The 16098-nt window shown below is 40.0% G+C and overlaps 1 protein-coding gene across 2 annotated transcripts in view; it reads right to left on the reverse strand.

The window, feature by feature from the left end:
- Nucleotides 1–215: 215 nt before the first annotated feature.
- lrrtm4l1 (leucine rich repeat transmembrane neuronal 4 like 1) overlaps nt 216–16098 on the reverse strand; it is a 65992-nt gene continuing 50109 nt past the window's right edge. For both annotated transcript variants that reach the window (XR_014624820.1, XM_084383328.1), the window contains exon 3: nt 216–2019. Coding sequence is in view for 1 of the 2 variants with exons in the window: in XM_084383328.1 (XP_084239454.1) it covers nt 1954–2019 (66 nt within the window). In the remaining variant the exon portion in view is untranslated. The remainder of the gene's footprint in view (nt 2020–16098) is intronic.

Genomic DNA, 16098 nt, shown 5'->3' on the forward strand with positions numbered 1-16098 from the left:
GAGCGTCACTGTGAACAGAACGGTCGAACGGAGATCAATGCTCTGCTCTCTAAATTAATGAGGCTAATGTTGATGTGACAGCCTCGTCACCGGAGATCCGTGGGGAATAGGACGGACTCCAACGCCTGCGAACGGAGACGTGGAACAAGGTAGGAGCTTATTAAATTACAGTGGACAGGAAAGGCTTCACACACACACACAGCCTGAACACAACAAATGATTGATGAATATTTTAATTTGACCAATTCATATTGCTCACCAATAAAGTCATTAATTTCATTATAAAACATACTGTTGAAAGTGAACAAAGAATACAGCTGCTTACTAAATATCAACAAATCCAAGGGGGGAAAGCAGAAATTTACAATAGAAAATTACCATTTTCCGGTGTAGAAAGATTATGTTTGAAGGTTGAAAACAAACAATTCACAACTCAATTTGTCTGAAATAGAATTCAAAACTCATAACATATGAAACACAAGCACACGTGGAAACCGCGCACAGCAACATCTGCAGTCTCCCCGAGGGGAGAGGGAGAGACGGGGCTGATGGTTTTAAGGAAAGTGAAGCATGAATTCAACGCAAGTCATAAAGTGTAAGCAGTGCTCGAAGTTGTCTCTCAGACGGGAGCTTCCTAACAAAGACCGTCGTCGTGGGATCGTTTGTTCACAAAGACGTACACATTACACACATGAAAAAAGAAAAGCCAATTCGGTATCGGAGCACTGCTTGGACGTGAGGGAAGTTGAGGCTTCTTTTACATTTTTTTTTTTTTCTTCGTGGAGAGAGCAAATCCTGGATCTGTTACAACCCACGATTGGGAGAGCCAAAAGCCAAAAAAAATGCTCCGTTTGGCTCTTTGGTATTTGGTGTTGAAAATGGCAGAAACACATATTCATAAAGTACAACATTAACAACATTATAATTTCAGAAAATTACATTTTACCCTTGACAGGAGCTTTTTCTTTTTTTCCCTCTCCTGCTTCTGATTGGCCTTTCTGTCCTCCAAATCAAACTAGATAGTCGAGGTTTGATTGCAATTAAGAAACAACTTAGAAAAAATGTTTTCTTTAAAAAAAAAAAAAAGAAAAGCAAACCAACTGAAAACTTCACCACGAGTCACTGGCTGGGGGATAGTTTGCTTTCCACTCGCAACTTTTTCGCCGACTTCAAACAATCTTCCAGCTGCTGACTCGAAATCCACCTGATTCCTCTTTACTGACAGGCGCGCAGAAGCTCAGTGACTCCTTTCATAATTTTCTGCTCCAGTGAGGCACATGTACACCATCCTAGCCTTTGATTAGTCTTTCTTAAAAAAGAAAAAAAAAAGAAAAAGTGTTGAAAGATGATAACATGATGCATCATATGGAATCAAAATATGGAAACCCACTTTAAATTATACACAGCTGTGTTAGCAGAGCGGTCAGAGCCACCTGATCAGTGTATTTTCATCAATGTCTCATTGCTCAGTTTACACTTTTTTAAAGCCTCTTGAATGTGTTCAGTCTTCTTCTGTTCAAAACAATGCCATGTTGTCCTCATGGAGACAATAAGCTATTAAAGTCTATACAATAAGCTCCCGCGTTGGTTATTACCATCCATTAGCGCTCATGAGTCTCTTCCAAGGCTCTGCTTTGCATTCCCACAACCATCTGTGTCAGTGTTTGTTTAGTGATGAAGCGTGATGGAATGCAGCAAAGCCGATGACCAACGACCACAGGCCAAAAGGAAAGACGTTATAAAATCTTAAGAAAAAGAAAAAAGACGGTGTTATCTCCTTGCTGTCTTAGTCAGTGGTTGCCCTTGTTTGCGTGGAGGATCATTTGTAAATGTATCCTTGAATGTTAATTATGGGAATCGGATCCTGATGGGTTGTCTGCATATGTCTCTCACTCCTGTATCCCTGTTTCACTGCGGTTTGCTGCACCATCCAAAGTAGTTCCTGTCTCGGGGTTAATGGATGGTCGGCAAATCTCCCAGCCAGGCACCAGGTAGGGGGCGTGGACACGTGTACTCATTCTGCAAAGAAAAGAGAAAAGGGGGGGAAAAAGACAATAAAATTAAAACCGTTTAACAGCTGGTCCGCACCCTTTACAGAGGTGGTGGTTACAATGTAAAGTTAATTACAGTGCCCGGTGATTTGATAACAGTACAATGGGGCTGTGACAGTGCCAGCAAAGCAAATTAGGGTGAGCAATTAAGCAAATGATGAAATCCCATGTGCCTAGATAGCTTAGAAGGCTGGACCGACTTTCCCTAATGTCTTCCAGAGATTAAATGAAAGCCCAGCACAGAGAGCCCTTACAAGTGTTCATTTTTCAAAATGTCAATTAAAGTGGAAGTAAATGTGTTCTATTGAACCTGCCCACCTCAACAGTTTGTAACAATAGATATTTCAAAAATCCTCTCATCAAACATTGATAGCATCTCAACGCTGGCCGGAATAGCAACTGTCACTACTTCAGTGTCTGTAAGTAGGGCTCTGCAGGATATCAGTATAATTCTTATATGTACATTATAGATTTTGGATAATGTTATATCAGTATATGGCATAAGTGTTGTCTTTTACTTGTTTTAAAGGCTGCATTACAGTAAAGTGGTATAATTTTCTGCACTTACCAGACTTTTCTACTTGTTCTAATACTTGTCTTTAAAACCACTTAAGCTTTATTCACAGGGGACTAGTATTACCTTGGGGATCTCTAGCAATTTGTAATAATTGCGGCAGTTGTCTGTGATCTTAATCCCCCGCCATGTCTGCAATTTGTAAAGTAAAAAATCCAGCGCGTTTTACCCATCAAATTTCACAAAAGACAGAGGTCATTAGATAATATCAGTCCCGTGCAAATCTGCACCTCTGTGAGGCTTTTTCACGCCTGTTTTCTGTTGCCAGACAGCTGAATAAGTATGGAATTTGATCACAGCTCATATGTTGAAGGGCAGCCAACAGGTCTGCTGTGAGATCAGCTATACTGACATTTAAAAGTGATGACAGGGCAAAACAACACTAGACTTTATTAACAATGTGGCTGCTGAAGAACAGATTGTCTGCGTCTGAAAATTCGATGTGATGTTGATAACCTTGACATCATATCCAGAGGGTATTGTCAGTGAATTCTAGTGAAATACAGACTTGATTTATCCCACGTGAAGGCACTCCATGACACTCAATTTCAAAATCACATGAGGTTCCTTGGTAATACTTGTGAAAACCTGTGTGAATAGAACTTTAGTCATTCAGTCAAAAGCCCATCCTATTTTGTTCATATTTTGTGAAAGTACCATTGGTTTATTACTACAATGTTTTTGCAATACTGATTTTGATGTTTAAATTCAAAAAAGCCCTACATGCAAGTAGCACAAGAATCAACACATTTTTTCATCACATTGTTTTCAGATTATCTCTATCTTTAGAATCTGGGTCTCCAACCGGGGGTCCATGAACCCTCGGGGGTCCAAGGAGTTACTGCAGGGGGCCCACCAAATTATTGTTAGCACCACTGAGGTGCCCTTGAGCAAGGCCCTTAACCTCAACCATCCCCAGAGAAGCTGTTCAGTGGCCATCAGATGAGACTGTGGTTATACTGGGCAGCTTCCAGGTGTGAATGTGATCAGGGCTTTCCTGGAAAAGAGAGTGTCGCTCTCAGTGAAACCCACCAAAATATTAAATTGAAAATATTTTTGAAGTGTTTTTTTAATTCAAATGTGTTCAATACACATTGACATTTTTTTTAATCAGTTGTTTATTTAGCAGGGACAATTCACAATACACGTTTTGTACCAGATGCTGCTAAAAGCTAATTCCTACCTGTAGTCCCTAAATCATGAATCTGACATATTGTTAGATTAAAAAAACAATAATTTACACAACATTGATGCTAGGCTACTCATAATTCCTTGTGCAATCATGTGAACAAAGCTAACCTAACAATACGCTACACCACTGTGCGGCACCTATCCATAACAGCGAACTAGTTTGCTAACTGCGTATTATTTAAAGATATTTGCAAGTTATCTGTATTGTTATTAAGTGTACGGACATTCACCTGAGCCACAAAGGATTGTTTTTTAACTTATGAAGACACACTCTCCACCTTAGAAATTGCATGTGAGGCTAATGCACCGCTAGCTTCTACAACTACTGCTGACTTGTTTATACATGGCACTTGATTCTGCCCTATCTATACACATTATTGTAGGCTCAGTTTAATTTACAGCATCATTTTTTCCAGCATATGTAATAGAGGGTCCCTGCTCCGTCTCTCAGCCAAGGTGTCCTTGGCTTGAAAAAAAAACTCATTTGTCACATTCTGTATTTACACATACAGTATTCAAAAAGTCAATTTAGTATATCTACAGTAGTTGGATATTTGTGGATTAGTAATGAACCAGCTGTAATTCACTTTAATGTAAAGAGCATTTTCTTATTCATCCAATAGAACTATTGACGCTCGGGGTTGGACGAGTGGCCAAATTAGCTATTGATTTCTAAAAACTGTAAAAGGAAGCAACAATTATGAAAGCAGCCCTAATAATTAAGACCCGTATCAATACTTCTCAATAATGCAAACATGTATGGTTGTTATACTCAGTATAAAGTGCAATTATTGGAAATAAACAGGCTCGTTTCTATCACATAACCTATTTGTATCACTAGGAACAGTACATTAGAAGTCATGACAAGTGAATGATTTGGGACCTTTAAATGTCAGCCCTTTCCCACAGGTCAACTCAAGCTTGTTGAGATGTTGCAAATTAGTCAGAGATTTTGACATTTTACTCTGATTTAAGAGCCACAAGCTTTGAATTGATCCCCACACTGAGAGAGGCAGAGGCACACTCAGCCCACATATCCAAGTTTGCCTCTGAGCATTCTGTGCTCCTGAGAAAAAAAGAAAAAAAAATCCCTCTACTTTACAACTTAACCTTTAAAAGAGCCTATTTGCAGCTTGGCTACAGGTAAATCCACATTGCCTTAATAACACAAATGCTGCGAGTTTTTGCCGGACTAAGCAATTTTCCAAAGCTTTCAGAATCTGCTCAAAATTATCCTGGCTCAACTTTTTGCTGCTCAGGCTGAGATTGTTGTCAGCGTGAAGCAGATCTCTGTAACACAGGGCTCAGACGAGTATGCCCTGAGCAGAAGTTTTTATTTAAGCGTTATCAAACAGGCCGATAAGTCTTCACTCAACTCTTTATCTCGCTCTCAGGTGGATGTGAGCGAAGTGAAGACAGCCGCACAAATTGTCATACCTCAGACAATTTCAACAGAGCACAAAAACAGAAGCCACTCGCAGCAGACGCTCAGGATTTGCTGCGAACACATGCACATTAACTCTGAAGCAAGCAACACACACACGCGTGCGCGCACACACACAAAAGCTGACGCATTCGACACTCTGAACAGGCAGACACACACACCGAAACAGAAACACTTCATTCTATGAGGAGGTGAAAGAAAGATGGGATAAATTATGTCATGAAATGAGTAGATCATCTACCCACTTCATTTTTGTCATTACACAGTATACTCCATGTCATAAAGATGGGTCCACTGGTAATGGAGCATGCACTGGCATTGAGAGGCTTGTTTTTCTGGTTTCACTATGGAAATAAGAGATACAAAAAGTCTACTATGACGTTAGCAAAACATTGCAAGGTGAACAAATGTCTATGTTGTTCATTAATACAGTCTTATTTCGCATTTGGTCTCAATCTATGATACGTTGAAGCTCTGAATGTTCATTTTTACACTTTGCTTTGTAGGACTTGCATTGATCCAGTCTGCAGTCTTATGCAGCAACATGGCAGCAACTTGAAGATAATTGTAGTCACATCTTTTACATCTAAATCGACAAGATGTGCTTCACATACCCGCCGGTAAGTGACTGGAGGCATGCATTGTTTTTAAAGTACAGTAGTGGTCACAAGGCCAACCATTGTATGGCTCATTATGCCTTATTTGAAGGTGACATTTTCTCCAGAGTAGAGCCCACTCTCTTCACGCAGCCACTTTGGCCGTTTAGTTGGTGCCAGTGATTTTGCTAAAAGTGCTTTTGGTTTTGTTCCGACTGTATTTAAAACAACATAATAATTGGAGGTAAGTAATGTTTTTTAACAGTCTGAAAGAGTTGCAGGAAGGTGCTACATCTGCCACGTGTGTTGGAATGTGCCTTTAGTGAAATTTTGATGGAAATGCTTTTCCTTTCAGGGAGTAGAAAGCACAGAGATCATTTTAAATGTTTGTTTTGTTTGTGCCTGAAATGTTTTTTTGTTGTTTAATTTGTTTTCAGTCCAGTCAGCGGTTCAAATTTGGGAGCAAGTATAGTCCAAACAGTAACTGCTTATTAATTCTTTAAGGGCTGGATGAGTCAATAGCATTTCCATTCGGTGTTGTTTCTGCCATCAATCCAAAGATGCACTTTACGGTTTCTACGATGGCTCAGCGCTGACTAAATATTTAGTAAACAAGATTAGTATTTGTGTTCAATTCAAATTCAAACCTGATTTCTTTTTAGTTCAGAAGGAAATTTAGCTTCATATTCATTGTGATTATTATCTACCCAAGATCTTGCCAGTGATTTGGTTCATACAGTAAAAAGGAAAAAAGAAACGTTGAATGAAATCACCAAAGTTTGATTTCCATTTTGTACTACCATGTCATTTGCAAGTGCCTTCATGCCTTCAGAAAATATCATTTTAAGTGACAATAAACAACATTTATCATCCAGTACAATGCAATGTTCTGCTGGGAAACCTTGGGTCCTACATGGCAAGCGTGTGGATGCCACTTGACACCCACCACCCACCGAAACATTGTTGTAGACCATGTATACAACCTCACGGCAACGGCACTCCCCAATGACAGTGGCCCCCCTAGCAGTACAATGTACTCTGCCACACCACAAAACCTGCTCAGGACTGACCTGAGGAACATGAAAAAGAGCTTAGTGTCTACCTGGCCTCCAAATTCCCCAGATCCCAATCCAATCAAGTCAAGTCAGACCCATGGAGGCCCCAACCCCAACCCCCAGGACCCAAAGGATCTACTGCCAACGTCCCAGTGTCATCCCCAGAAGTCTTCTCGGATGGTCAAAGCTATTCTGGTGGCACAAGAGGAATTTACAGAATTTAAAGCTGGGGGTTTCAATCACAGATCTGTCCAAGGTTGACATTTGTACCAAACATGGCATATCATATTCACATTACATGCCTATTCGCTGACTTTTGTGTCAGGAGGTGAAGAGGGGTAGTGACTCTTAGTGGTCGTACTGCAGATCGATTAACATTTTGCTACAAGAGCAAAACGTTAAGCGATTATTTTACTTCATGGCCTTATTTCTTGTTTTTCAGTAGTTTGTTGCTGTCATCTTGTATTATTTCAGCACAACTCAAATGTTTACTTCATGGACACAGACAAACTCATTATGCTCCTTCATTATGGTTAAGTGTTTGGTTAAACTAGGATTGCAATTCACTCTCTTGCTCACAACTCTTCAAACAATGGAATTGCAAGCAGCCATTACTCGTTGAATGGCTTTCTGCCATAAGCTGGAGACGGTGCTTTTTACATCACTTTGCAAGAAAGGACCAAATGGCTATTGATGCTTTTGTTGCCACACCCCACCAATCCTCATCACTTCTCTTGCTGGCATTCAAAACTGACTGCTCACTTCCTTGATGGTGGCAAGGGGGAGGTTTTGTCATCTGTCACGCGGGACATGTGCTCCACTTCACTCTCTCAGCACTGGAAATTTCCACTGATAGAAAGGGAACTAAAAGTCTTTGCTGCCAGTTCTCCTGAATTGTTTTCCAGGAAATCTGGACAGCACCAGTTGCCGCTCAAAACAAAGAAGCAATCTTGAGGCATCTTGAAGGAGCAATTTCAGCCGGTAGCAGCCTCTGAAAAAGCTGCTGCTACTTCCAAGAAAACAGCACAAAAGTAAGGCAAGTTCTTCAAGGCTAAGGTCTTAGCTAAAGTGGGAGTTGGGAGACAAGCTGGCAAGGGCTCAGGAAAACCTTGGCAAACATGATCGGGGTCCTTCCTTCCCACCAATGCAGGATTGCGGCGTGTTGTTATAGTAGCTGTTGGCTATTAATACTGTTTAAGATCTCAGACAACCAATGTCCCTGGGCCGAAAGGAGTCTTCTCTGCCACAGTGCAGATTTCAGGCAACAGAAACTCTAGGGCTAATGTGATGTCCAGAGACAAGCCAAGAGTTGATATGATGCATCCTGAAAATTTTAATCCGATTTAGAACTTTGGAGAGAAAAAGGAAATGTTTACCTCGGGGACAAACACCCACTGTCCCACCAATCTACCCTTGGGAGTGTTGTGCTTGGACACACACTATAGCAAGTCAGACTTCTCTACCCCTCTCTATCTCCCGTATGTGCTTTGGGAAAGTTGTTGTTGCTAGTTGTTGGGAAAAGAAGACACAAGAAGCCAGCAGTGATCCTAGTAGTTTCAGACTGGACAACTTCCCTTGATGGGCAGAGATACTTCGCTGTAGTGGCCACCAGCCTGGTCAGTCTGCTAACACATTGTCACAATGGATGAATAACATTCACAGCATCCAACCTAGAGTGTGAAATCCTGGGAGGCACTGGCTTGTGAGTCTAGAACTGTCTCCTGTAGTGGTGGGCATTGACATGGAAACACACTAAATGCCCTTGAAAGCAAAGTTCTGTACTTGAATGTTTCACAAGAATTCAACGTACATCGACGGTCTATTCATTCGTTTTATAAACAGCAGTGGATGATATCATTGGTCAGAACTCAGAAATAAATGGTCTTTCTGTGAAGGGGTATACAATGTCTCTGCACATTAGTGTTTGCTTTTTTAAAGAGCTTTTTGGTTTTAATAAATGTTGCAATGGACACAACTGAGGATGAAATGATTATTGAACATTTTGAAAACATTTGTTATCTTTTTTTTCCACAATGGCATTGTTTGATAATTCTCCAGCTAGACATTCTGAGTCTGTGGAATTATTTTGCTTTGGGCACCAGATCCATGCATTGCAGAATCTGAATACGACTTATGTGAAAACCCATGTAATACAGAAACTGTAAAGGAAGTGTTCTGGGATCCACTTAAAAAAATATTCATTATGTCATACTGTATATTTAAGGGAGGTTGGCATGCAATCAGTCTTGAATTGTCCTAGAGATGGATTGAGCAAGGAGCTTTACTGATTTTTACACTCCTTTTGAAAGTTTTGCAAATTTTCAAATTGCAAATTGACATTTGTATTATATTATTTTATTTTATTTATTAGAATTTAAAGTTTATCATCTTCTACAGTACAAGTAGACAATCCAGCAAGACTACAAAAAATTAGCCGACTGATAAGTTGCAGCCTTAGCCTTGCAGGCAGGGATATCATAATTTCTGTTCTGTATCTAAAACTGATGCTAATGATCTTTCAAATTCAATCATCCTTAAGCAAAAGCAGGATCTGCAATTCATCAGTTCAAAGACGGGTAGCCTGCAGCTGCACTTCCACACAGCCTGTGTCCACAACGGCAATCAGCTGACTGAGCCCCGAGGTAACTCTAACATAGAGATGTTGTGTTCATTTTATGTTTCAGGGATTCTTTATTGATCTGTTTGAGAAGGAGATTTACTCAGGACAGATTTGAGAAACTGAACCTTGCAACAAACGGAATTTATATCTTTTGTTCTTTATTGTTGAGTCCCAGAAGGATGGTATATGTTGACTGATTCTGGAATCCTTGTTTTCGATGTGTATTATTTGAACTTGCCAAACCCTAACCAGCAAAAAGCCACCAGGACAAGTTGTTGTTGTAAAATATGCCTATATTTTTAAAGAAGAATTTCTTCTTTAAAGACAGCTGTCAGGGCATAAAACAAAAAAAACAATGATCAGTTGCTCTTTACAAATCAAGATGAGATAGTGTAACAGTGGCATAGTCATAAATGACCTAAAAAGAGTTTAAATCAAAAATTCAATTGAAATGTAAAAAGAGCCCATGAAGTAAATACTCTAAAGTTTGAAAGTCACATTACAAATGTTGAAACATTGTGGTCCCTCATCACAAATATCCAGTGGTTTCACACTAAAGGAGACTGGAACTGCTATCACTGTCTTGGCAGCCTTCTCACCTGCAACTCTACCACCATCCCCTCCACCTCCCAACATGAAATTCAGGTAATAATAATGTAAGGTGAACGTGATATGAGACGTTTTGTAGAAACATCAATACTAACATTAACTTCCAGCTTTTTATCCTGGTGAGTGAGCTGCATAACATCATCATTCAATCCTACTAGACATTTGTGTGAAACGTTGTCATAATTAGTGTATAAATTATTCAGTTATGGCCAAAATCATGTTTTTTGAGGTCACAGTGACCTTGACTGTTGACCTTTGACCACCATATTCTAATCACTTCATCCTTGAGTCCAAGTGGACATCTGTGCCAAATTTGAAGAAATTCCCTCAAGACATTCCTGAGATCTTGTTTACAAGATTGGGACAGAGGGACGAACGTTTCCCCGAGCATGAATACAAAAGTCCTGAGACTGTTAAGTACTAAGTGTAAGTACGTGTATAGTGGCCCTGCCTTTGTTCACAGAATTAAGGTGACAATTTGTGGTGTTACATTAAGACAATAATTCTATCTCTTACTTTGCAGATTAAGTTATACCAACCCAATAAGGCCAAGCAATATAACTTTGTAAACATCAGAACAAAGTACCAAAATCCATTCTCGGTTCAATCACCTCAGAGAACACATATAAGACTCTGGAGCTGTGACCGTCACAATGCGACCTTATTTCAGTACCACTGTCCTCTTATGGCTGGAAACCAACTTTTTGGGGTTTGTGTGGCTGTAAAATCTGCGGGAGAATCGATTTTAAATCCATCTGTTTCTCAAAGAAACAAAAAGGTCCTGCTGGTATTTTCGTTCAGTTGAAAATTGAAACTGAAAAAAAAAAGCCCCACACAAAAGTTTGAGTCGTGCGGGTCTGTCCGCACTGCTTTGAGATCACTGCATACACAACAAAACAACACTGATAACTATAATTGAAAGGCGCATAATTATAAATCCTGTCGTCTTGCTGCGGAGCCATTCCAAAGGAGAACGAGCTGGGGCTAAGTTCTGCTCTTTTCAAGAACGCAGGTTACGTGTCCAGAGCTGTACCTACTTTCATCCGCCCCCCTCCAACGCCTTTATGTGTTTTTAATTAGGCTACTAATTAGAAGGATACAAGCATGATGTAATTAGCTTGCTCTCCGTCAGTCAGGGCAGCTGGAAGTAACACAGACATATGCCAGCCACTCTCAAAGGGATCACAAGCCTCTTACTCCACTCAGGGCTCCAATTACCCTGTTCCATCTCCCCGCCCGCTGCCTGTATACATTCGTGTGAAGTTGCCTGTTTCCTTCTTTCCCTGAAGACCATGAAAAGAGCCAATTCCTCGTGAATAGTCAAGTCAATGACACGATTTAAAAAAAAATGTGTGCTCTGCAAGTTTGGTGTGGAAATAGCAAGGTTTGCATGAACACAGCTGCTCTTTTTTGTTCATGCATATACTGTATACATATAGTACACAGTTACTATATGTACAGTATGTTCTTGCATGTCTGACATGATATCAGACATGGATAAGGCAAATTAAAGCTCCACAACAGAGCTTCTTTATGCTTAAAGAAGAACAACAATTATACAAAGAGAGTCTTTGTGGGGAGCTGATGCCTCTGTAAGCTCTTGATCTCTGCAAACACAGATACTTAGACTTTCTCTTAAGCTCTTGCTCTCCCTCACTGCCTCCCAAACACACACACACACACACACACACACACACACACTCAATCCTCTGATTAATCAAGACCGAGCGATATTTCTTTCTCAATAAATTGCGGTGTTGATTCATTTTTGTTTGATGTTTCAGTAGCGGGTAAAAGAACATGACGGTGCATAAGCCACTGCGAACAAAGATGTCTGCGAACGTCTGCAGGAGTTTGGTTCGGGGTAATGGGCTCCCGTCTTTGATAACAAGACAGTGTTCAGTGGAAATAAAGGGGAAATTAATGGACTTCCTGCTAATGGTCTGACAAAAAGCCATTCATTAAAGGCTTCTAATTTTGTTTTCCGCAAGGTCACAGCAGTCATGCCTGGCTATTAACACAACAAATTAATGATGCGATACATGTATCAAGGGTAAATTCAATTATCTTAATTGTGTCTTTTTTGTCAAACTTATGGCTCCCATTTGTTATTTCCACAAACATCCAGGAGGAAATGTCACGTCTGATATAAATTAAAGGGTAGAAAATGATATACATAAACTGTATCATGCAAAATATATGTTCTTGTTGAAATGCCTCCCACTTATCTCTTTTTTAATATATAAATAATACGTACCCAGATTAATGTTAGTGCTGAGAGCATGGACCTATAATATATAAATCTTGACAGCAAGTGCAATATTTTGCCTCCAGTCATGCTTTATGACTTTTATGACTTAGACTAAAAAAATGCAAACTTTGCATGACAGCATACGGAAATATGCAGGAAAACAGATGGTGAGCAAACTGTATGGAAATAAAACCACAAAAACATCATCAAAATCTGCATGCAAACGTTGGATGTGCAGTGAACAGAGTCGCTGCAAACTGACGCGTATTTAGTCACAGGCACTTTGTTTAACTGTGGACACTGTTTTTTTTTTGAGTGTTTCTATTTCACTGGAATAACTCCATCGAGAAATTTAAAGGAGCAGTTCACCCAAAAGTGACACTAAATATATCTCACCTGCATGCTGATGGAAGGTCGGGTGTCACGGGTGTTTCATACTCAGCGAAACATTTCTGGAGCTTCACAGTAAAATAGCATTGCAGCATTCTCTTTTTTTATTTTAATGCTAGTTTTAATATATAAAATAACAATCAAAAACAAAAAATGACGTGATGTGTAATCACAAGTCCCAAATTGATTTGAAAAGACGCTATGTACACCCTCAACAGGTGGTCAAGCTCGTGCACCCACATCAGATGGGTGCGTGTGTCACATAATGAACAATGCTTCCAATTGTGCCTGATATGTGTCTTTAGGTCTTGTCCTTTGTCATTTTAAGCCTTTAAAGGTAATGACACAGTTCTTCACGGTCTACCTTACCTGTGCTAGCGTATCATCGTTGCCTGTTACCTGCGCTAATGCTTTTAGCTCATAGCTACAGGGAAGATTTCGGCTTTTAAACGGGTGTGGACTTGGATTTTGCTGGACAAGCTGTATGGAGCCAATTTCGTGCTATGAAGCTCCAGAAATGTTCTGTAGACTATACAACTTCACCCTGCTTCACACTGGCATGGGGGTGAGTAGAAAATGAATGAATTTTCATTTTTGGGTGAACTGTTCCTTTAATTTGTATTTTTTTGGAACTCAAATTACTATTAATTTTAAATTGACACAATGAAGACATCTGTCTGTTGTATAATTTCCCTATATAAAAGCAAAGAAATAAGCTTCACTGAGCTCCAGCGCGTTTACCCTCTCCACTATCACATTCCCTAACAACACAAAGTGAATTTCATTAGAAGCGAGGATATAGTGACCCACATGTAAGTGGGCCAGTGAGAGTAAGCTGCGCTAAAAGAACATCATCTGGAGTCAGACAGAGAGCGATTTCGTGTGTGTGTGCATTAAGCAAGAGATGGAAACTGTGCTCTATAGGCAGAGCCCGGAGATCTCCCTGAGGAGATCTGATCCACCGAGTTGTGGCTGGGAGCAAACTGAGCACGTCCAGCTTGAAATGTCACACCATGCGTGCATATTTATGTAAGTGCATGCACACGCATGTTCGTCTGTGCTTGAGCATCATGATTTATGATGATTGTGATTCTGCAGGTGATGGATGACCACATTAGCGGCAGGAGGTTTCTCTCTGTATATATCGTGTGGTGCGCAATAAATTTAGTTTTACATGTCTGCAATGAAAATACATAAATAAATAAAGCAGAGAAATAATTTCTCACCCGTGTTAGGATACATGTATCATCTGGAGGATTATCCATTACTCATGGTATTAAAATGATACCGTACTTGCTTACAATGTGCCACGTCATCATATTAAAAATATTTTTAGAGTTGTTGTTTTTGGGAGGCTTGTATAACTTTGCTTTGATCCTGCTCTTTTGTTATAAATACCATGAAAAATAATAGTCCCTGTGCCTTCGGATTCATGCCGCTTGTGTTGCTAGGCAACATGTAGCCATGCTAAACATGAAAAGGCTGATATCAGTTTGACAAGTCTATGGCTGTGCTGGGATTAAATCTTGACCAATTTTGAAATAGGTTTCATCACACAAAGCTTCAGAGATTATCTGCTCAGAAACCATGAATACGCTCTTAAACAACAAGAACACCGAGGAGCTATTGAATTGCAAGATATTGACAGGCTCTCTCCGACAGAGAGAGATCCTCTTTAACAAGCTCACCACACTTTCTACATCTCCTTTCAATTATCATGCACACAAGAAGGCAAACTTTAGTTCTCTCTCTTTTTTCTCTCTCGCTCTCTCACACCTGAACTTATGAACTCTCCCCATCTCTCCATTATCTGTGCAAGTAAAGACGTGTTAGCCTCAGCAGTTTCATCCACAATTTTTTTTTTTTCCTTTTCATCTACAGCTGTCCTTCAGACCTGCATGACACCTATACAAGTGAGTTACATGGTTGTGATCTGCGAAGGCACTTGTATTGCTCAACAGTTATTTTTTTCACGCTGTTCAGAAACGCAGTCAAATTATTTCGGCTCGGCTGGTAAGTGGTGAAGCACAGTTCTTTTTTACTTGACATCTTTTGACATTTATCGTCTTTTTCAAGAGCTTTCTGATGGCAAAATAACATTTCAGAAACTGGAGTTATTTTGAAGCTGTTCTGAAATCCGCTCAAATTCTTCTATGTGTTCAAGAACAGATCCAAACCACATTGTCTCACAACTTTGAGACGATCTGTGGTGCAAAGCGCACTTACTAGATGACATCTTAACCAAAGGCTGGATGTGGGTTTGGGTAAAAAGCATCACAGGAACAACACACCTCGATTCGGCACATTAGCAGGGTGTGGCTTACAACATGGTTACCTGCTTGAAAGGTGTGTCTTTAAATAATGATGCACTTGTCTTGAGTAGGGTTAGGGTTAGGGTTGTAAATACTCTTCCTCCCTATAGTATTATTATTATTATTATTTAAAAATGGTAAGCTAATTTGGTGATTAACACATTTCATGCCCTCACAATAATGGAAATGTTGGGTTTTCACCAGCAGTAACACTGAAAGCAGTCAAATAAAGCAGCTGTCTGAAAGTACAAACAGGGAGAGAAACTAAAGAGATTCAGTTAGAAGCCACAAAATTACTGAGAGACTTTCTCTCTCGGGTTTCCTGCACAGACATGAGTTGAGTATTGCTACACACGCTGGTTGGCTGTGGTCGTGAGACATCTGGGTAAAACTGGAAATGGAAACGCAAATCGGCGTGGCACGGCTTGGCAGAAACGCCAGTGGAGAAGCCCCTCTATGCTCAATCCCCTCATTGCAGGACTTACCACAAAATGCAGCACCAGCACTAGTAAGATTATGGAGGTTCCTCATTACCCTATAGCTATAGGCTATTCGAGCTTCCAGGCTCAGGACAACACCTCTTAAGCCACCAGTCCAACACGGACAGACTCAGAAAAAGCGTCTTTCCTCAGGCCATCAGGATTGTAAATGGTGACCTCTGTATGTTCCCTGAATTGTCGAGCATGTGTTTTACATCCAGCATTTTCCATTTTGTTGTCACTTCTTTCCTTTTATTTTTTTGTCTTGTCTTCAGCACAGCCTTAAGAGTATGCCTCACTGCATTTCACAACACATATTGTTTGTATATGTGACAAAAAAACATTTTAATCCTTGCATCCACGGGTTGAGAGAGTAACTTTTCCTGGAAATCCAACAAAGAATCTGTTGATAGATACAATAACAGGACTAGAATGTATTTCTGTGGCTGATTCAGTTAAAGGAGACATATTATTCTCATTTTCAGGTTCATAATTTTAATTTGGGTCACTATTAGAAAAGGTTTTC

Source organism: Pagrus pagrus (genome assembly GCF_965226575.1).
Source record: "Pagrus pagrus genome assembly, chromosome: 19".
Taxonomy (NCBI): domain Eukaryota; kingdom Metazoa; phylum Chordata; class Actinopteri; order Spariformes; family Sparidae; genus Pagrus; species Pagrus pagrus.